We start from the raw sequence: 22,938 nt of genomic DNA, 5'->3' as shown, positions 1-22,938 counted from the left end.
TCCTTAGTAAAAGGCACATGACAGCCCGCTTGGAGTTTACCAACAGGCACTTAAAGGACTCAGACCATAAGAAACAAGATTCTCTGGTCTGATGAAACAAAGATTGAACTCATTGCCAAGCGTCACATCTGGAAGAGACCTAGCACCATCCCTACGGTAATGCATGCTAATGGCAGCATCATGCTGTGGGGATGTTTTTCAGCGGCAGGGACTGGGAGACTAGTCAGGATTGGGGGAAGTATAAACGGAGCAAAGTACAGAGAGATCCTTGATGAAAACCTGCTCTAGAGCACTCAAGACCTCAAACTGGGGCGAATGTTCACCTTTCAACAGGACAACGACCCTAAGTACACAGCCAAGACAACGCAGAAGTGGCTTTGGGACAAGTCTCAGTGGCCCAGCCAGAGTCCAGACTTGAACCCATTCGAACATCTCTGTAGAGACCTGAAAATAGCTTTGCAGTGACGCTTCCCATCCAAGTTGACAGAGCTTGAGTGGATCTGCAGAGAAGAGTTGGAGATACTCCCCAAATACATGTGTGCCAAGCTTGTAGCTTCATACCCAAGAAGACTCTAGGCTGTAATCTCTGCCTAAGGTGCATCAACACAGTACTTCTCTTAATGTGTTATTTCATTATGTCATTTTTTTATACATTTGCCAAAATAACAAAAAACCTGTTTATGCCTTTCATTACGGGGTATTGATTGTGGATTGATGAAGTATTTTACTTTTTTTTTAATCCATTTTAGAATAAGGCTGTAACGTAACAAAAAGTGGAAGAAGTCAAGGGGTCTGAATACTTTCCAAATGCACTGTACATGACTGCATTGTGTATGTTTATTTATACAGTAATTATTATGATTCAACATGTTTTTATCTGGGATTTTAACTCATAACCTCTTGGTTCACTGCATTATGATCTTCCTGCTACGCCATCATGCCTGTGTCAGTAACAGATTTCACCTGTATTCCTACACTTGGAACTTCAAAGTAAATTTCTTTGCTAAAAATAGACGTAAGAAAAACAAATATATTTATCATATTGATTCAGCAGTAACATTAAAACTAAATAATTTATCAACATTAATCAACATTACTGAACTATACAGAAAACCCTCAAATTGCTGATATAAGTCAATTAAATTGCAGATGGCAATGCAGAGATGTATTGTAGGTAAGGAATGTTTAGGGGAACGCTACAAACTATGTGAAAGAGCAGAAGGATTAGCGTACCTCAAATCCAGCGGTTGTGTGGTAAATTCCCAGGTAGGGAAATATTTTAGCTTAACAGTGATAACACATGGAATTGCACATTTGATCAAATGTGAAGTGCTCCAAAAGCATGTTTCACGTGTGAAATGTTATACGTGATGTCTTTAAAAATATGTATTTTTTAAAATGTTTTCACATGATTTTAGTTGTGAAATGTCACATGTGAAGTGTTCCAAAATCAACTAGCTTCAGTCTGACTGCTAAAACAAATAATGCAGGGAGTTGGTGTTTCATTTAAACTTTGTTGGCAAGTAAACATGTTTCAATAAAAATAGATTAGTCTGTCAATATAGCAAATAAGTAGACATGCCTTATATTTTTTCTGGAGACCCGCTTGTTTACACAGCAGGATCCAGGAACAGTTATGGCAATGTATGACATATATACAGCATAAGAAAAATATACTACTAACGCTTATAATAAATTCAACAGTTCTACAAAAGGAATACTTGCATATGGTGTGTTTGGGTAGTGCCGTGAGTTCGGAGTCACTTTTATACAAGGAGAGATTGCTGTTATGGGACCTTTCACACCGCCTCTTGAGAGTCAACTTCTTTTTATCAAACGGTATTGTCTGTGAGAGAAAGACTAAAACTTAGTTACACATTCATGGGCAATCGTTGTGTACTCTCTGTACTGTAGCAGCATGGTGTAGAATATGAGACATCTCACAGACACATGTTAGCTAGCTAGCTACAACACACAGGTATTGTTAACTCCAAGACTGATATAAGTCATGAAGACAAAGTCATTCCTGTACTCTCCGCCATCATAATCAAAACAATTCTCCAGTTTTGCTCCAAATGAAAAGGCACTGAGGCTAGCTAGCTATAACGTTAGACTACAGACTGTAGTACAGTATATTTTAGATATAGCAAATACACAGCTAGCTAGCTAAACTTGGCTAGCTTGCCTTTTAGAGGTACTAGCAAGCCCCGTTATGGCCGAATCGATCACCAAATTGTGCTGTACTGAACAACACTGCCTTATGTAAAAAGAGAACTCATATTGTTGGCTAGCTACTGACAGCAAAACAACTTACTAATTTGTCATTTGCTCGCCTGAGTGCTGGTCTATCTGGTCTAGGCTGCTGCCGCTGCTTGCTGGTCTCGCAATTATTTTTCTTGTGTTCTCAACTCCTCTTAAGTGTATACCGGCTCAAATAAATAGGGCTGTATGTTACTATGTAAAATAACATAAAAAAACGTTTTGTTCCTCCAGCTCTTCTTGGAAAGAGGAATCATCAGAAGCAGCCATTGTAGCTCATTATTTAGCAAGCTTCTGTGAACCTGTAAACTACTAAAGCCTGCCTTCAACGGTGGAAACAAGGAAGTAGGGCTGCAGTCTTTACAAAGCCAGGGGAAAATAGTGAACCTAGATATAGAAGGTTACATATGTAACCACAGTTATGTGAGCTATATGGATCACTCCAATATATACAAGCATTTCGCTACACTCGCATTAACATCTGCTAACCATGTGTATGTGACACATAAATTTGATTTGATTTGATTTTGGTATCACTCCCTGGCAGAGGGATGAATCTGAGGTGAGGATTTAAAGATTTACTCCCGTGTACACCTGTGTCACAGCTGAGGTCCGCCCCTATATATAGACCCCAAGGTCGCAACACACGATCTCTACATAATTTTTGAGGCACCTCTAGCACTGTAGAGGATTGGAGTGATCCATATAGCTCACATAACCGTGGTTACATATGTAACCTTTGTTATGTTTCACTATATTGGATCACTCCAATATATTGGTATACCCATACCAGATTTAGTCGATGCTAGAGGGACCTGGCCAGCCAGCGGATAAGACGCAGGGGCCGTCAATGTGGAAGGGGGGTCCCGGCACAATCCCCAGAAAGGGGGGGCACCCAGGACCGCCGAATCAACCGCAGAGGGAAGTGCCACATTTACCGGATATTACCAAGCAAAGGTGCAAGAGGAAGCCCAGCTGGCCGCAGCACAGATATCAGGAGGAGCACAACTCTCAGTAAAGCCCAGGACGCAGCCACACCTCGTGCCACCACAGAACCAAGCACTGGCCTGCCAGCCAGCCAGCCAGTGTGCTGTCGTAATCGTGTCGACGATCCAGCGAAAGAACATCTGTTTTGATAACCCAGCTCCCAGGACTCTCTCACCATAGCAGACAAAGAGCTGGTCTGTTGTTCTCGCTGACCGTATCCGGAACCCCGTTCCGCTAGCGGGACCCCTCGCCAACAGCCAATGAAATTGCAGGGTGCCAAATTCAATCAACAGAAATCTCATAATTCAAATTTCTCAAACATTCAAGTATTAGACACCATTTTAAAGATAAACTTCTCCTTAATCCAACCACAGTGTCCGATTTCAAAAAGCCTTTTTGGCGAAAGCACAACATGTTAGGTCAGCAACTAGTCACAGAAAACATACAGCCATTTTCCAACCAAAGAGAGGAGTCACAAAAAGCAGAAATAGAGATAAAATTAATCACTAACCTTTGATATTCTTCATCAGATGACACTCCCGGGACAACATGTTACACAATACATGTATGTTGTGTTCGATCAAGTTCATATTTATATCCAAAAACCTCCGTTTACATTTGGCTTTGCCTCCAAAACATCCCGTGAATTTGCACAGAGCCACATCAATTTACAGAAATACTCATAATAAACTTTGATAAAAGATACAAGTATTATGCACAGGCAGTTTACTCTGGGCATGCTTTTCATCCAAACGTGAAAATGCTGCCCCCTATCCCAAACAGGATATACTCCTCCCACCCGGGTCCATCCGGTAGCACTCAGAACTTACTGAAAGAGCATGGAGCTCACCCACCCTCTTCATGGAAGTAATCACAACCAAGAAAGCCACCTTCATAGAGAGGTGATTCAAGGAGGCAGACTCCAACGGTTTGAAAGGCGGCTTTGCCAAAGCTGCCAAGACCACATCCAGATCCCAGCTCACCATTGAGCGAGTCCTAGCTGGACGCAGGTGATGAACCGCCTTCATAAACCTGGAGACCAAGGGATGGCATCCCACTGGCCTGTCCATCCCCCCCACATGGCAGGCAGATATAATACCCTCTCAGTGTAGAGGCTGCCAAACCCTCATCGAATTGAGACTGCAGGTATTGGAGGACCAGCTGCACCCAGCATGACTCGGGCACAACCTCAATACCAGTGCACCAAGAGCAAAACAACCGCCAGAACAACTGGTATGCCACTGTTGTGGCCAGTGACATTGTGCTCTGAATAGTGTTCATTAAGCCCTCCTGTAGTCCTAACATGGACCTTTGGTGCCGTTCAGCAGCCAAGCCCACATACTGAGGCAGTGCGGTCTCGGATGCCATAGAGTTCTGCCGGCCTGAGACAGCAGATCGGGTCTCGTGGGCCATTGCCAAGGTGTCCCAGACAACAGGGATAGGATAAGGCTGAATCAGGGTCATCTGGACCAGTATGGGGCCACAAGCAGCAGACGATACTCCTGATCCTGTCTCGCAAGGCCTGGATCAGGAGAAGAGGAAGGAATGCATAAATCTCCAGCCCTGGCCAATCGTTAGCCAGAGCATCCAAGCCCAGAGGCCCTGGTGGCTCCGACATGGAGTTCCACAGAGGGCAGCGTGCATTGTCCAGGGAGGCAAACAGGTCCACCTGCGCCCTCCCGAACTTGTCCCACAGATGCTGCACCACTTGGGGATGTAGGTTCCAGTCCCAAGGTGGTGGGCCCTCCCTCGAGAGCATATCTGCTGCCACATTCAGGATGTCAGGTACGTGCGCTGCACGTAGAGACGCTAGTCGTCCCTGAGCCCAGAGAAAGAGCTCCCGTGCCATAAGATGGAGGCGGTGGGACCTCAGTCCACCCTGATGGTTGATGTAAGCCACCACTGTGGTGTTCTCCGTTCTCACCAGGACATGTCTTCCCTTCAGTTGCGGAAGGAAAGATCGCAGGGCCAGCAGTACAGCTCGGAGCTCTAGTGTATTGATGTGCCTTCCACTCCAAGGGGGTAGCCATCAGCCACTGGCCGACCTGCTCTTGGTCACACCCCCCACCGACCCGGTGTGCTGTCCAGCTCCCGGCGGCACATCCTCAGCATCTCCACCTCATCTGAGAGAAAGGAGTGACAGTGCCACCTCAACAATGCCCTGAGGAACTGGGCGGTCACCCGCAGCTGGTGCTTCGGGTGCAGCAGGTGGGAGTTGAACCACCATTGAAGAGGCTGGAGATGGAGCAGACCTAGGGGAATCAACAACGAGGCCGCGATCAGCAAATCTAACAGGCATTGACAGGTCAGGGCGGATACCACCCGCCTCTGCCAAAAGAGGTCGAGACAAGATAAGATCTCCTGAACCCTTCTGGCGGGCAGGCGTGCTCACACGAGGACTGAGTCCAGTTCCATGCCAATGAAGGCCACCCTCAGGGTGGGTGTCAGATGACGCTTCTTGTTATTTAACAGTAATGCACATCCCGCCGATGTGGGTCAGAAGCATGTCTCTGTCTGACAGGACCTGGGTCCTGGTCGGGGCACAAATCAGCCAATCGTCCAGGTAATTGAGAATCGACAATCCTCGGGATGTGAGAGGTCCCAGGACAGTGTCCATCGCACTTTGTGTGCGGGGTGCCAAGGAGAGGCCTAGGGGAAGAATCATGAATTCGTAAGCCGTCCCTTCGAAAGCGAATCGGAGGTACTGCCAATGAGCTGTGTGAACAGGAACATGAAAGTATGCATCCCTCAGGTCCAGCGTCACAAACCACTGGTCCCTGAGTACGGCCTGCAACATGTGGTCTGGGGACAGCATGTGGAACCTCAGTACCTTCAAGTACCCATTTAGGTTGCGGAGGTCCAGAATCGGTCGAAATCCTCCATCTCTTTTGGGACCACAAAATAAGTGGAGTAGAACCCACCTAGCCATTCTGATGTCTCGATCCTGCGGATGGCACCCTTGTCCAGGAGTGAGAAGCTCTCCAGCCACAGGGTTTTCTTCAGGAGGTTGGCCTCCATGGTGACATGAAAGCCCCTGAAGGACGGGGGCTGGCACCGGAATTGGAGTCGGTACCCCTCAAGCATTATGGACAACACTCAGGGGGCCTCCTCACCCTCCTCCCACTTTGGGAGAGGTGGCCTAGGCCGGGGAAGGGTGTGTCAGGGGTCCTGCAATAGCCCGCTTCTCCTCTAGCGACTCGAGCGCCTGGGTCCCCCAGGCACGTCCCTATGGCGGTGATGGTTGACAGGTTGCTGCTCCCCCGCACACTGTGCCCCTCCCCGCTGTCGTCCCTCAGCACAATGCAATGGGGTAGGAGAAGGACCCCACCGTCGTTCGGGTGCAGGCGGGTGGCGACGGTCCGTCTGCCTTGGACCTGAAGCGGCGGCATGAACCGTCTCAGGGTCTGCTTGTCCCTACAAAACTTATCAGTCTGCTCCAGAATGTAATCAACCCCTGGGCCAAACATCAGCCCTGGGGTGATGGGGAGAGTGGCTAACGTGCTCTGGAGAGCAGCTGTCAGATGGGATTGGGCCAGCCAGAGAAGTAACCACCTGCGCCATGGCCCGTTCGTTGGTGCGGGGCACATTCCTCTGGAGCGACGAAAGCAGGCGAGACACCTCCATCGCTTCCCGGAGGAGCTCCACTTTGCCCTCCTGCAGCCGGGGCAACAGAGTCTGCAGGTAGGCCTGCAGCAGCATAGCCATGTTGATAAGGCGGCCAAGAGAGCAGAGGGAGCCATGTGTGGCTTTTAAGTCTGCATCAAAGACTCTGGGGGGTCCCGGCTTCAGTTGCGGGTTCTGTCCTATGATCTCCCAGTCCGGGTGGAACATGGCAGCTATCATGGTGTCCATGATCGGGTACTCATGGGAGGCAGAGTGTAATGCTAACGAAATGCAAGTATGATAAACCACAGGCGGAAGATACAGATCAACCACACACAGCAAGTGGAGAACTCAAGAGAAGGGGCTGGCTATGTGGCCAGCTGCTCCAAGATGCAAACAGCCAGTGAGTATAATTCCACGCAAGATATTACACTTACCAGTGACTTAACAAGCAAACTTCAGGAAGTTTATACCTCAAACCATATGGACTTCCGCCGAGAAAATGAAAGAGAACGTGTGTCGCGGCCAGGGGGTCTATATATAGGGGCGGACCCCAGCCGTGACACAAGTGTACACAGGAGTAAATCTGTAAATCCTCACCTCGTATGTATCCTTCCGCCGTGGAGGGATACCAATCTATAGGAGTGATCCATATTGTGAAACATAACCTGCAGTGTCCTGGCAGATAGGAACATTGTTGAGACAAGTCCAATGCCTCTATTGAACAAGGAAGACCATATCTACTAGCTGCTAGCATGATCGTGCAATTGACGAAACACAAAGGCCACAATAATTGCTACAAAACATGACTCATCATAGACAGCTATAGCGCATAATTGTATTATTAAATTTTTTGAAATAATATTTTATATTTATTTTTGTACTAGACAAAAACATACATAGGCAAAAACAATAGACAACTCAACATTTACAAACACAAATTCAAACAAACATTAATGACCTCACAATTGCTCAGACCCACATGATCCTGCCATCTCACAATAAAACGTTCTAATTTCTCATTCCCTGCACATCACCTGTGCTTGCAGTACTTCATGCCATATAGCTTCAAACTGCACTATTCTGCTTCTCTCTGTAGCCCACATTTTTCTATATTTAGAAAATAATCCTTTTGATTCATCCACTGACTTAACGATGGAGGGTTATTTGAGTTACAGTTTTCAAGCAAATGTTTTTTCAAAGTTATCGACAACCCATTGGATCTTTCACCGCACCCTCATATGCCATATCTTGAAATATGCAAATAGACAGATTAAAAGTACATTTAAACTCAGCAAAAAAATAAACGTCCCTTTTTCAGGACCCTGTCTTTCAAAGGTCATTTGTAAAACATCCAAAAACTTCACAGATCTTCATTGTAAAGGAGTTTAAACACTGTTCCCCATGCTTGTTCAATGAACATTAATTATACAGTTAATGAACATGCACCTGTGGAACAGTCGTTAAGACAGTAACAGCTTACTGTAGGCAATTAAGGTCACAGTTATGAAAACTTAGGACACTAATGAGGCCTTTCCATTGACTCTGAAAAACACCAAAAGAAAGATGCCCAGCGTCCCTGCTCATCTGTGTAAAAGTGCCTTACGCCTACTGCAAGGAGGCATAAGGACTGCAGATGTGGTCAGGGAAATAAATTGCAATGTCCGTACTGTGAGACGCCTAAGACAGCGCTACAGAGAGACAGGACGGACATCTGATGGTCATCGCAGTGGCAGACCACGTGTAACAACACCTGCACTGGATCGGTACATCGGAACATCACACCTGCTGGACAGGACCAGGATGGCAACAACAACTGCCCGAGTTACACTAGGAACGCACAATCCCTCCATCAGTGCTCAGACTGTCCGCAATAGGCTGAGAGAAGCTGGACTGAGGGCTTGTAGGCCTGTTGTAAGGCAGGTCCTCACCAGACATCACCAGCAACAACCTTGCATATGGGCACAAACCCACCATCGCTGGGTCAAATAAGACTGGCAAAAAGTGCTCTTCTCTGACGAGTCGCGGTTCTGTCTCACCAGGGGAGATGGTCAGATTCACGTTTATCGTCGAATAAATTAGCATTACACCGAGGCCTATACTCTGGAGCGGGATCGATTTGGAGGTGGAGGGTCCGTCATGGTCTGGGGCGGTGTGTCACAGCATCATCGGACTGAGCTTGTTGTCATTGCAGGCAATCTCAACCATCTCAATGTTACAGCGAAGACATCCTCCTCCCTCATGTGACAACCTTCCTGCAGGCTTATCCTGTCATGACCCTCCAGCATGACAATGCCACCAGCCAAACTGCTCGATCTGTGTGTGATTTCCTGTAAGACCGGAATGTCAGTGTTCTGCCATGGCCAGCGAAGAGCCCGGATCTCAATCCCATTGAGCACGTCTGGGACCTGTTGGATCGGATGGTGAGGGCTAGGGCCATTCCCCCAGAAATGTCTGGGAACTTGCAGGTGCCTTGGTGGAATAGTGGGGTAACATCTCACAGCAAGAACTGGCAAATCTGGGGCAGTCCATGAGGAGGAGATGCACTGCAGTACTTAATGCAGCTGGTGGCCACACCAGATACTGACTGTTACTTTTGGTTTTGACCCCCTTTGTTCAGGGACACATGATTCCATTTCTGTTAGTCACATGTCTGTGGTACTTGTTCAGTTTATGTCTCAGTTGTCGAATCTTGTTATATTCATACAAATATTTACACATGTTAAGTTTGCTGAAAATGAACAAAGCTGACAGTGAGAGGATATTTTTTTATATTATACATTTTTTTTATATTGTAAAACCCTCTCATCATTCATAATTATGTAGGGATACTGGAAAAACACTCCAAATAGTGTCTGACGGTGAAGTTTCCCTTTAGTCTTTATGAACAGAACACATTAAATGGGATGACATTCCGTAGCTGAAAAGCCACGCCTGCAATTTTCTGATAGGCTGCAGCTGTTACAGTATGCTGCCAATTAGCAATTGATGTGCAGGTTGTCAACAGAGGAGTCAGTTTTGGCACAGTATGCTACTGGCAAGATTGCTAGTGGCAGCAAGTGTTTCCAGTTAAGAAATGACAATTTGCCATTAGTTTACTGGAAAATGCACAATAACCTCTTCACAGTGCAGCTCATTACTGACATATTCTTGTACAATGGTGTAGCGTGTTGTTTTTCCATGTATTTCTATATGTTTATGTGAAATCTATACGCAAGTGTTATTCTGGTTTAGTTGCATCATTTATTTACTTTTTGCTACTTAAAATATGTTAAATTGAGTTTGACTTCACTACAGCATTCATACTACCTTACTTTACTTAGCCAGAGGAAAGAGAGTATATAGTGCCATGGATGTATTGCTCTAATGTGGTAGGTCCTGGGATTTGGCCATGTATTATTGGATTAAAGTACATGTATATTGATTTACTGTCTCAAGCGGAGGCGAGCATTAGTCCCCTATCACTTCTGTTAGGCCTTGGGGTCTCCTAGACCTGTGGTAAATTGAATTTACCACAGATGGACTCCAATCAAGTTGTAGAAACATCTCAAGGATGGTCAATGAAAACAGGATGCACCTGAGCTCAATTTCAAGTGTCATAGCAAAGCGTCTGCTTTGTCATTATGGGGTATTGTGTGTAGCTTGATGAGGGAAAAAATGTATTTAGTCAATTTTAGAATAAGGCTGTAACGTAACAAAATGTGGAAAAAGTTAAGGGGTCTGAATACTTTCTGAAGGCACTGTATATATAAAGGCACAACTTTTAAAGGAGGAACCACTGTAAGTGAATTTGTCCCAATACTTTTGGTCCCCTAAAATGGGGAGACTATGAACAAAAAGTGCTGTAATTTCTAAACAGTTCACCCGATATGGATGAAAATACCTTCAATTTAAAGCTGACAGTCTGAACATTAACCTCATAGCCATTGTATCATTTCAAACCTAAAGTACTGGAGTATAGAGACAATACAACAAAACGTGTCATTGTCCAAATACTTTTGGAGCTCATAGGGCATTACAATGATGGTAAAAACTTGGAGAAATGTTGGGATCAAATGGGTTGAAAACTTCCTAAAAGTCACAGAGGGTGCACGGAAGGACATGTCAAAATGCTGCATTTTGGCACTTAAGCAAATCTTTATTTATATAAAAATATAAGATTTATTGAATTCTCCATGGCTGCGTTTTGACAACCAGCCCAATTCTGATATTTTGTTCACTAATTGGTATTTTGTCTGTAAGATCTTTTTCGGTATGTGTCCGGAATCCATTGGCATCGGCTAATGGGGATCCTAATAAAATCCTCCCAATGTAATGAAAACATCAGCTCTGAAATAGAGCTGATGTGAAAAGATCTGATGTGATTGGTCAAAATAATTGGGCTGCCCATGTGGTCTATGTTAAAGGGCACTTCCATTAATTATTTAGAGTCTAAGAGGTTGGGGGGGGCTAAGTTGACATGATATTTTTGTAAGATGGTCATACTATGGATCATATAGCTAATTTATTAAGAATTTTAGGACCCCTTTAGGCATAAAAATTATACATACAGTTTATATTTGATCAAATATTGATTTTGACCTTTACTACTAAAACCCATAGAAACACATTGAATAGCACATTCATAAATAGCAAAATGGACAGTCAAAAAAGGTTTTGAAGTGTCTGTCCTAAATCTAGGCGATGTACATACTACACATATTTAACCCCTTTTTCTGGGTAAGCACAAAACTACCTTCCTACTTCTGTTTTTAATTTTTTTTTACCAATACCGGTTACCTTCAGACATCTCCTGTAGGGGATGTAGAGCAAAACAGAGAGCACCATCGTATTCGTGAGAATCTCCCCTTTCCACAGTGGGGTCCCATTAGTTTGCAGCCCAAAAGGTTCGGAAGCTACAGTACCAAACAGAAGATGGCACATTGACGGTACCGCAAAAGAACACAGTCATGCTCGTGAGAGTCTTCCCTTTTCCATTGAGTTTTTGGGATGTCTCCATGGTCTGACAAACACTGCTTTAACTGCCAGCTTTCACCACAGATGGGGAAGTGCGTGGATTGAGACGCATCCAACGCAAAAAAAAAAAACGGATGGATTTTGATGGGTATTCTTTTGCTGTGTCATTTAGATTGACACAGCGGTGCGTCAGTCGACTCGAACAGACTTCGGAATTATATATTGATTCACAACTTCTACTTAAAACGTCAAAGGGCACGCATGTTGTGGAATGACCCTGATAGGTTTTAGGTAGCATATGGCTGCCCTCCCTATCTTTCCTCTCAGTTGAAAGGTGTCCTGGGACCTGAGCTGCCCCTGGTTTTCAGATACTGTGGTTGCGATGTTATACAGTGCCTATACTGCAGGCCTAGCTTTATATTTAATTGTCAATTGTTATGTAACGGGTTGTGAATTTTATGGGGAGAGTATTTTCATGAAGCAGTGTAAAAGAGAGATTGAGCCCACTCCCTCTACCACAAAATCTGTAGCGGTGGTAGAACCCTCTCATTCACCATAGAGTTACAGTCCTGTTTCTCTCCCCCTGTCCCCCAGGTATATTCAGGCTGCCACCTCACCAAAGGACATTATCATTGTGGTGGACATCAGTGGCAGTATGAAAGGCTTGAAGATGACCATTGCCAAACACACCATCAACACCATCCTGGACACGCTGGGGGAGAACGACTTTGTCAACGTCATTGCTGTGAGTCAAACCCTCCACTCAGCACCAATGGCCATGCACTCTCAAACAGTGTCTTCTGATTTCCGTGGATTGAAATGTGAAAGATTCACCCCCATCCTCAGTTGATCTTTGGTTGACCAAGACAACACCATTACACCATCACACCAATACACGTTACCCTTTATAGCACAATACTGTTGCATTGCATCACTGTTACAGTACACTGTTGCCAGGACTACAGGCTGACTTGACAAGACCGGTGCTAACGCCAACCCTGCCTTGTCATCTTTTCTCCTCACAGTACACTGACTACGTGCGCTACGTAGAGCCCTGCTTCCAAGGCACTCTGGTGCAGGCTGATTTGGACAACCGTGAGGTAAGTCCATTATCTGCATCAGGTAAACTGTGGACCTAAGCCCCGGAGCCCTTACCTCTCAGCAGGGCTCTAGAAACTCAAAGTGTTCCATTATGACATTACACCCCTATGGAGGGAGAAGAGTGAGTGTCCCCCTTGGCTGCCAGGCATGTTTCTGGGCTAGGTGTGACATAGTTGGCTCCACCTCTTGGCCTAGGTCCTACTTCTTGCATCAGACCAGTGTGGAACAGAGAGCATTCCAGGTCAGCTGTCACTCACAACAACCATCAGCCTACTGTAGATAATATATAAATATATATATATATATATATATACACAGTATATTCTGTATGCAGAACACACAATTAGATAGGATACAGAATTATAATGTACTGTGTGCATAAAATGTATTGATAAATCACTCCATGCGATTTTAGCTTGCAGGATTTGTGCGTAGGCAATGTGTGAGAGGTATAACCTCCTAAAAAAGTTCTATTTAATCTGGCAATCAATCACTCTCTGCCCATATACTGTACCATAGCAGTAAACATATAGTAAAATGAGTGAAGGCTGGGCAGGCAGTGGGGCAGGCAGGCAGACAGGCCCGTTGACTTTGCGCTTGGGGCTGATCGGTTTATGGGCAGACACTTTAAACACTTTTAATGTTTTTCTGGGTTTTAAATGTGCTCCTACATCCTACAATCAGATCTTCTCAGGAACATTTTGGAAGCCTCTGGCACCTTAATGGGTATGACAGGAATGAGGTACGCACTATGGTTACCCTTAGGACCTAGACGAATTACTCTCTCTTGTTAAGGTTAACCATGCCTGTGTAGTTACCAGGTGTGTTAAGTAAACAAATGTACAGTAATACACATTTCCTTATTTGCATTATAAGTTTTCCTTAATCAATCAATGAATCAAAAACCATTGAACTAGTGTATTTAATAAAATTGTCACAGAGTGATTAATAGCCAGCAACCAGAGAGAGCAAACAGGTCATATTGGCCATAAAAAAAACTCCCTTGGTATACAGTCAACTGGACTGGTTTATTTGACCTTACAATGTCCTGTCTTGTCCTGTCTTGCTCTGTGCTGTCTTGTCCTGTCCTGTGTTGTGCTGTGCTGCATAATTGATTATTATTATTTGACCCTGCTAGTCATCTATGAACATTTAAACATCCTGGCCATGTTCTGTTATAATCTCCACCCTGCACAGTCAGAAGAGGACTGGCCACCCCTCATAGCCTGATTCCTCTCTAGGTTTCTTCTTAGGTTCTGGCCTTTCTAGGGAGTTTTTCCTAGCCACCGTGCTTCTACGCCTGTATTGCTTTCTGTTTGGGGTTTTAGGCTGGGTTTCTGTCAACACTTTGTGACATCAGCTGATGTTCAGCTGATGTAAGAAGTTCTTAATAAATCAATTTGATTGATTGATAATTGTCTGTAGTTCACGTTGCATTTTCACCATAAAAAGTGCTGACTCTCTCTCTCTCTCTCTCTCTCTCTCTCTCTCTTTCACTATCCAGCATTTTAAGGTGCTGGTGGACGACCTGCATGTGAAGGGAGAGGGTAAAGTTGCGAAGGCCATGAAGGAATCGTTCAAAATCTTGAACGAGGTTTGCCTCCAGCACACACACACACACAAACACACACACACACAATCACATACATAACAACCCCCCACACAAACATACTTCCACACAAATGCTATTGGCCCAGTATCAGTTCTTCCTCTGTGTGGTGCTTCCTCCCAGGCAGCGACCAAGGGCCAAGGCAGCCTGTGCAACCAGGCCATCATGCTGATCACAGATGGAGCCATGGAGGACTTCAAGGAAGTGTTTGAAGAGTTCAACTGGCCTGATCGCAGGGTACTGTAGGGCAAAACTACTATTTACTCTATAGAATAACTACACACCCACTTGACCTACAGAAATACCTATTTGCAGTACTCTACTTCTCTATTTCCCTACTGACCCAGAAAAGCTAGATCTATAATAGAGGACATTACTCTAACGGCCTTTACAATGTAACCTGTTCAGTATTTACTCAATGAACTTACTGAATTGGACATCAGTCTCCAATACTGTCTCTTTCAGGTGCGGCTCTTCACTTACCTTATAGGCAGAGAGATGACCTTTGCAGACAACACCAAGTGGATAGCCTGCAACAATAAGGGTTACTACACACACATCTCCACTCTGGCTGACGTACAGGAGAATGTCATGGAATACCTTCATGTCTTGAGTCGACCAATGGTCATCAATCACAATCATGACATCATCTGGACGGAGGCCTACATGGACTCTGTGGTGAGTACGGCAGCTGTACTTACCCAGTGTGCTTTGCCTAATAACTACTGTATTTCCCACAGAACTGCACTTTTTGTGCTTCAAAGGCAAAGCATTGTTGTTGCATTTGATTTAACCTCATGATAGTCACCTCACATTGTCCTGTTTGAAAGTCAACTGTCTGCTGTATTCTCATGGGTGCTGCCAGTTACAGTACGTTCGTTTATTCATTCTGTGTACCTGTGTTGTTCATGAGTCCTCCCTATGTGTGCCTTCTGTCCTGCTACTGCGCTCATTCTCTCATCTCACCGCACCTCTTTCACCGGACCTGACACTCACTCACTCACACTGACAGCTGCCCAATACGAAGGAGGTAAAAGAGACCTGCCACTGTGGGAAATACAGCCTGTCTAATAGTGAAGCTCTTGCAGTGCAGTCTTTGTGGTAATATTGAATGCATTCTCCCAAGCATAATTAAGATAGGCCACCAACAACTGCAACTATATGGCACCCTCTAGTGCAGCGATTTGTTATTGCAGGTATTAGTAGTGAACATGTAGTAGTAGTACCAGAATCAGCAGCTCTTTGATTTGGTTTAGGATTAACAAAATATCATTAATGTTGCCATTTCTCCTTCAGCTCTTTGCCACAAAGGCTCAAAGTTTACTTCTCATGACCTCCGTGGCAATGCCTGTCTTCAGCAAGAAGAAAGAGACGGTCAGTGGACTAAAAAGTTTTTCTAGAATTCAAATGTATTTTAAACGTAGGCATGGTGGTAATCAAAGTAACAATAGTATAATTTGTCATTGTAGTCTCATGCACCAGACACTTGTTCCCCAATAGCCTGGGGACAAGGTCACAACTGTTGTAAAGTACAGCTATAAAATGTATGTGTTACATGTTTGAACCAGATTAAGCAGCTCTCTGTGTGTACCATACAGTTGTTGGCATTACGAGTGTTATAAACCCATCTCTCCCCCTGTCTCCTCCAGCTGTCTCATGGGATTCTGCTGGGTGTGGTGGGTTCTGACATCCCTCTGCTGGAGGTCATGAAGCTGGCTCCCAGATATAGGCTGGGTCCACATGGTTACGCCTTCCTCATCACCAACAACGGTTACATCCTGGCACACCCTGACCTGCGACCTCTTGTGAGTTCAGCTGCTGTAGAGCTTGTGCTTGTTTCTGACTATAGTCACTACTATAGTATTACAGTCACTACTAATACTACTACAGTTCCTATATCTACAACTATAGACATGACTATGACAATGGGAAAGGAAAGGAAAGACACTTCATTGAGCAGTATAATGCGAGAGAGTCAACTCCACAACATCCTGAAACATACAGTGGCCAATAGCATTCACATGAGCACACACTTCAAACATGCAACCTTATTAAAAGCACATATAGGATGTTTTTCCCAATCATATCCAGTGGAACATAGCACTCACATAAACACTTATATCTGTATTATGATATAAGTGTATAAGATGTAACTCCTAAACCCTCCTCATCCTCCTCCTGAACACTCTCTCTCCACCTGTCTCCATTGTTTTACACAGAACTCTTGGTTACAGAACATATTGACAATAGAGTTGATGAACGGTGCCACCATGAGCAACACCATCATTGTGACATGCAGGATACTCCCTTGCTGACGGAAAGGGAAATGACACAGTTTGCTCTTGTAGTAGTACACAGGATACACTGTAGCTACTACATTTAAATAATACCATGCTATTGTTTGAGGAGAGTGCACAGTTATGAACTTGAAAATGTATTAATAAACCAAATTTGGCACATTTGGGCAGTCTTAATACAACATTTTGAACAGAAACTCAATGGTTCATTGAATAAGTCTATAACTTTGCACATACACTGCTGCCATCTAGTGGCCAAATTCTGAATATGCGCTAAACCTGGAACATTACATTTTGGGCTTTCAAAGATGATGGAACACATTTTTTAAATAAACACATGTTTTTTCTTTGTTTTATCTTTTACCAGATCTAATGTGTTATATTCTCCTACATAAATTTCACATTTTCACAAACGTCAAAGTGTTTCCTTTCAAATGATATCAAGAATATGCATAGGCAGTTAGATTTGGGTATGTCATTTGGGTATGTCAATATGAAAAAAAGGGTCCGATCCTTAAGAGGAACCTTGGTGAATTGAGCATGTCAACACTTCTTACAAAAACAAGTAATGATGAAGTCAATCTCCCCTCCACTTTGAGCCATGAGAGATTTGCATGCATATTATTGTTAGTTCTCCGTGTACATTTAAGGGACAGCCGTGCTGCGCTGTTCAAAGCCAATTGTAATTTTCCGAGGTCCTTCTTTGTGGCACCTGACCACACGACTGAGCAGTAGTCCAGGTGCGACAAAGCTAGAGCCTGTAGGACCTGCCTTGTTGAAATTGTTGTTAAAAGGGCAGAGAATCATTCTATTATTGACAGACTTCTCCCCATCTTAGCTACTGTTGTGTCAACATGTTTTGACAATGACATTTCACAATCCAGGGTTACTACAAGCAGTTTAGTCACCTCAATTTACTCAATTTTCACATTATTTATTACAAGATTTAGTTGAGGTTTATGGTTTAGTAAATGATTTGTCCCAAAATCAATGCTTTTAGTGCTTTTATTTTTGAAATATTTAGGACTAACTTATTCCCTGCCACCCATTCTGAAACTAACTGCAGCTTTTGTTAAGTGGTGATTAAGTGGTGATTTCACTCGCTGTAGTAGCTGATGTATATAATATTGAGTCATCCACATACATAGCCACACTAGCTTTACTGAAGGCCAGTGGCATGTCATTAGTAAAGATTGAAAAAGGTAAGGGGCCTAGACAGCTGCCCTGGGGAATTCCTGATTCTACCTGGATTATGTTGGAGAGCCATCAATTAAAGAACACCATTTGTATTCTGTTAGACAGGAAACTCTTTATCCACAATATAGCAGGGGGTGTAAAGACATAACACATACATTTCTCCATTAGCAGACTATGATTGATAATGTCAAAAGCCACACTGAAGTCTAACAAAACAGCTCCCACAATCTTTTTATCATCAATTTATCTCAGCCACTCATCAGTCATTTGTGTAAGTGCTGTGCTTGTTGAATGTCCTTCCCTATAAGTGTGCTGAATGTCTGTTGTCAATTTGTTTACAGTAAAATAGCATTGTATCTGGTCAAACACAATTTCTTCCAAAAGTTTACTAAGGGATGGTAACAGGTTGATTGGTCGGCTATTTGAGCCAGTAAAGGGAGCTTTACTATTCTTGGGTAGCGGAATTACTTTTGCTTCCCTCCAGGCCTGTGCGGACACACTTTCTAGTGGGCTTAGATTGAACATATGGAAAATAGGATTGGCCATATCGTCCTCTATTATTCTCAGTAATTTTCCATCCAAAGTTGTCAGACGCTCGGGGTTAGGTTTGGGCCGCGGAGCTCTGACCGCCAACCTGAACCGGATTGAGAAGGTGAGCCCGGGCACCCGGCCACACTCCATTCACTTTGACTACGACCTCAGATCAGACGAGACAACCCGCTGAATTTAAGCATATTACTAAGCGGAGGAAAAGAAACTAACCAGGATTCCCTCAGTGGCGGCGAGTGAAGAGGAACGAGCCCAGCTCCAAATCCCTGTCCGTCCGTCGGACACGGGAAATGTGGCATATAGAAGACCGCTTGCCTGGTGTCGATCGGGGGCTTGAGTCCTTCTGATTGAGGCTCAGCCCGTGGACGGTGTGAGGCCGGTAACGGCACCCATCGCGCCGGGGTCCGGTCTTCTCTGAGTCGGGTTACCTGGGAATGCAGCCCAAAGCGGGTGGTAAACTCCATCTGAGGCTAAATACCGGCGCCAGATTGTCATTGTTTGATTGTCATTGTTGATAGACAACAATAGTTTTTTCACTTCTTCAACACTCACTTTACGGAATTCAAAATTAAACTGCTCGTCTTTCATAATTTGATCAGTTATACTTGGATGTGTAGTGTCAATGTTTGTTGCTGTCATGTCATGCCTAAGTTTGCTAATCTTGCCAATGAACAATCATTAAAGTAATTGCCAATATCAGTGGGTTTTGTGATGAATGAGCCATCTGATTCAATTAATGGTGGAGCTGAGTTTGCCTTTTTGCCCAAAATTTCATTTTCGGTTCTCCAAAGCTTTTTACTATCATTCTTCAATGAATCTCTCTTTGTTTCATAGTATAGTTTGTTCTTCTTTATATTCAGTTTAGTCACATGATTTCTCAATTTGCAGTACGTTTGCCAATCAGTTGTGCAACCAGACTTATTTGCCATTCCTTTTGCCTCATCCCTCTCAGCCATACAATATTTCAATTTCCTCATCAATCATTGGGTATTTAACAGTTTACAGTCATTTTATTAATGGTTGCATGCTTATTAGTAACTGGTATAAGCAATTTCATAAACCTGTCAAGTGCAGTATCTGGTTGCTTCTGATAACACACCACATATCAACAAATATTCTTTACATCAACAACATAGGAATCACTAGAAAACGTATTGTATGACCTCTTATACACCATATTAGGCCCAGCCTTTGGAACTTTAGTTTTCCTAGATATGGTTACTACAGTGGCAAGAAAAATGATGTGAACCCTTTTGAAATACCTGAATGTCTGCATAAATTGGTCATCAAATTGGATCTGATCTTCATCTAGGTCACAACAATAGACAAACAGTCTGCAGTTTCTGTAGTTTCTGAATCAGACCTGCACAGCATCTCAATAGGGTTGAGGTCAGGACTCTGACTGGGCCACCACAGAAGGCGTATTTTCTTCTGTTGAAGCCATTCTGTTGTTGATTTACTTCGGTGTTTTGGGTCGTTGTCCTGTTGCATCACCCAACTTCTGTTGAGCTTCAATTGGAGGACAGATAGCTTAACATTCTCCTGCAAAATGTCTTCATAAACATGGCAATTCATTTTCCATCGATGATAGCAAGCTGTCCATGCCCTGAGGTAGCAAAGCACCCCCAAACCATGATGCTCCCTCCACTATACTTTACAGTTGGGATAAGGTTTTGATGTTGGTGTGCTGTGCCTTTTTTCTCCATATATAGTGTTGCGTGTTCCTTCCAAACAACTCAACTGTAGTTTCATCTGTCCACAGAATATTTTGCCAGTAGCACTGTGGAACATCCAGGTGCACTTATGCAAACTTCAGACATGTTTATTTTTGGACAGCAGAGACTTCTTCCGTGGTGTCCTCCCATGAACACCATTCTTGTTTAGTGTTTTAAATATCGTAGACTCGTCAACAGAGATGTTAGGATGTTCCAGAGATTTCTTTAAGTCTTCAGCTAACACTCTAGGATTCTTCTTTACCTCATTGAGCATTCTGCACTGTGCTCTTGCAGTCATCTTTGCAGGACGGCCACTCCTAGGGAGACTAGCGACAGTGCTGAACTTTCTCCATTTGTATACAATTTGTCTAACCATGGACTGATGAACATCAATGCTTTTAGAGATACTTTTGTCACCCTTCCAGCTTTATGCAAGTCATCAATTCTTAATCTTAGGTCTTCTGAGATCTCTTTTGTTCAAGACGTGATTCACATCAGGCAATGCTTCTTGTGAATAGCAAACTCAAATTTTGTGAGTGTTTTTTATAGGACAAGGCAGCCTAACCAACATCTCCAATCTCATCTCATTGATTCGACTCCAGGTTAGCCGACTCCTGACTCCAATTAGCTTTTGGAGAAGTCATTAGCCTAGGGGTTCACATACTTTTTCCAACCTACACTGTGAATGTTTAAATGATGTATTCAACATAGACAAGAAAATGCCTTTGGCATTTCTGTCTTTCTATAGATGTTATAACCATGTATTGCCTCCACTGTATCATAAAAGCTATGATCTAAGTGAGTTTCAGAGATTGTCAGAATATGAATGTAATCTGTTACTAGCAAATTATTGATTTTATGAACCTTGTTTCTTAAGCTACATATGTTAACTTGGGCAGTTTTTTAGCACATTTCTGGGATGCTTCATTGTTTTCATTGCTTTACTGGGAAGATTAGCAGAAGTAGACATGCGTATGTTATTGATGTTAGTGCAGGGTGAGCTGCACAAAGCGGACTGATTACTGCATACAATAGCTGTAGGATCAGCAGAGGTATTCAGGGCAGTTAGAGGGACCTACATTAGACTACTTACATTGTGTTTTCCAACGCCTCTGGGATAATATGTAATAATATGTAACAACCAGCATATGTAACAACGCAGTTCGCACTGCGATGCAGTGTCTTAGACCGCTGCACCACTCGGGAGGCTCCTTCTAGAAGGTTTTTAATGCTCATCAATTGCCTTGCACAACGTATCAAAATACTTAAATACTACACAGGACTTCATTTAAATGTTAATTGTATTTTTTGATCAATAAATTATGAAATGTTAATTATATAAAACAGCCCATGTAATCATTTGCCAGAGAGTAGCCCCAATTGGCCCGAGCCCCAAGTAATACATTTGGGCCAGATAACTTTCACCGGAATCGTCCCGAACTCAATCCCCGCATCCTAGCCATAAGTAATACTGACAAAGGCGGCCTACACTCGGGCCACATGACATCGGCCGAGTCTGACTCTCAGCCGAGTGCCCCCCGACTCTCAGCCGGAATCGGCCCAGATCCACCGTTACTAGCTAGGACCCCCGAAAATCATAGTACGTTGGAACAGAAGAGCGTACAACACAGGGAATGCTGTAATAATGCTGTAATAATGATGTAATAAAGCCAACAGATTAAGGTGTAGGACGACTGCCAGAAGCACTCTTTAAGTCTCATCAATCCAATGAGTAGGCAGCTGTTTATCGCCCGAGTGAGGAGAAGTAGAATGAAAAGAATCAGAAAGAAAAAGATTTTCCCTTCAACGATGTGCCAGAAAAAAAAGATGTAGAGTATGCAGTACTGTTGAGCGTTGTTGAAGTGTCTCCAGTCCTCAGACTCAGCAGATGTATCTTCTACGACTTAATCCATGTATGCAGCCCTTTGGTGGGAGGTCATTCAACAGTGATTGATGAACTAAAACACATTCAACCACAATTCTTATCAATCCATGTCTGCTCAAAGGAAATGCATGTTCAGCTCAGCCTGGTCCCAGATCGGTCCGTGCTCTTCCCAGCTCCATCAATCATCATGGTCAATGGACCTGCTCAAACCGTCCAAACAGTTTAACCTCACGACAATCTCAGGGCTTTATTTTCAGCTGGCGTTAAGCCAGTGCAAGTGTCAAACGCACACTCCTTGGCAATTTCCTCTGGCGCTGGGCTATTTCCGATCACTTGTGCCAGGATTGGTAATTGACCTGTCTTGTAGGAGCTCTCTTGCGCTGAGGTGGGAGGAGTGGCAATATCTGATGTGTGTCGCTATGAAACATGCACCAAATTACCAATGTCAGGCTGTGCTGGTGGACCAACCAATACCTGGTCTTAGCGGTTACATGACTGGTTATGGCATGGTTTTTGACAGAGGAAGCACAGCCTATCCAGACATGATACACACTGCCCATATGTGCATGGAACAATAGAGATGTGCTTTCTGTATCCATTAAGCTTGTATTTAGAAACATCAAAAATTGTTTTTCCCCAATTAGTTTTAATTGATTCAAAACCAAGCATAGCCTCATCTCCTGTTTTAGTCCTGCCCAATGCATTTGCCAAGTAGTCAAGTCTATCGATAAAGGGTCCGCTTTCAAACAAATCTCAATCGACAAAGCTGTGTTAGACGTT

The 22,938-nt window shown here is 43.8% G+C and overlaps 1 protein-coding gene across 1 annotated transcript in view; it reads left to right on the top strand.

Annotated features, from left to right (window-relative positions):
- LOC115134451 (voltage-dependent calcium channel subunit alpha-2/delta-4) overlaps positions 1-22,938 on the top strand; it is a 71,018-nt gene that overhangs the window by 11,188 nt on the left and 36,892 nt on the right. Inside the window, exons 8-14 of the mRNA XM_029668431.2 lie at positions 12,400-12,550; positions 12,831-12,905; positions 14,411-14,500; positions 14,639-14,752; positions 14,981-15,193; positions 15,812-15,889; positions 16,165-16,320. Coding sequence (XP_029524291.1) covers positions 12,400-12,550; positions 12,831-12,905; positions 14,411-14,500; positions 14,639-14,752; positions 14,981-15,193; positions 15,812-15,889; positions 16,165-16,320 — 877 coding nt within the window. The remainder of the gene's footprint in view (positions 1-12,399; positions 12,551-12,830; positions 12,906-14,410; positions 14,501-14,638; positions 14,753-14,980; positions 15,194-15,811; positions 15,890-16,164; positions 16,321-22,938) is intronic.

The sequence above is a fragment of the Oncorhynchus nerka genome, linkage group LG9a, assembly GCF_034236695.1.
Source record: "Oncorhynchus nerka isolate Pitt River linkage group LG9a, Oner_Uvic_2.0, whole genome shotgun sequence".
Classification (NCBI taxonomy): domain Eukaryota; kingdom Metazoa; phylum Chordata; class Actinopteri; order Salmoniformes; family Salmonidae; genus Oncorhynchus; species Oncorhynchus nerka.
Note: the sequence above shows the minus strand (reverse complement) of the source record. Positions and strands in the feature narration are given on the sequence as shown.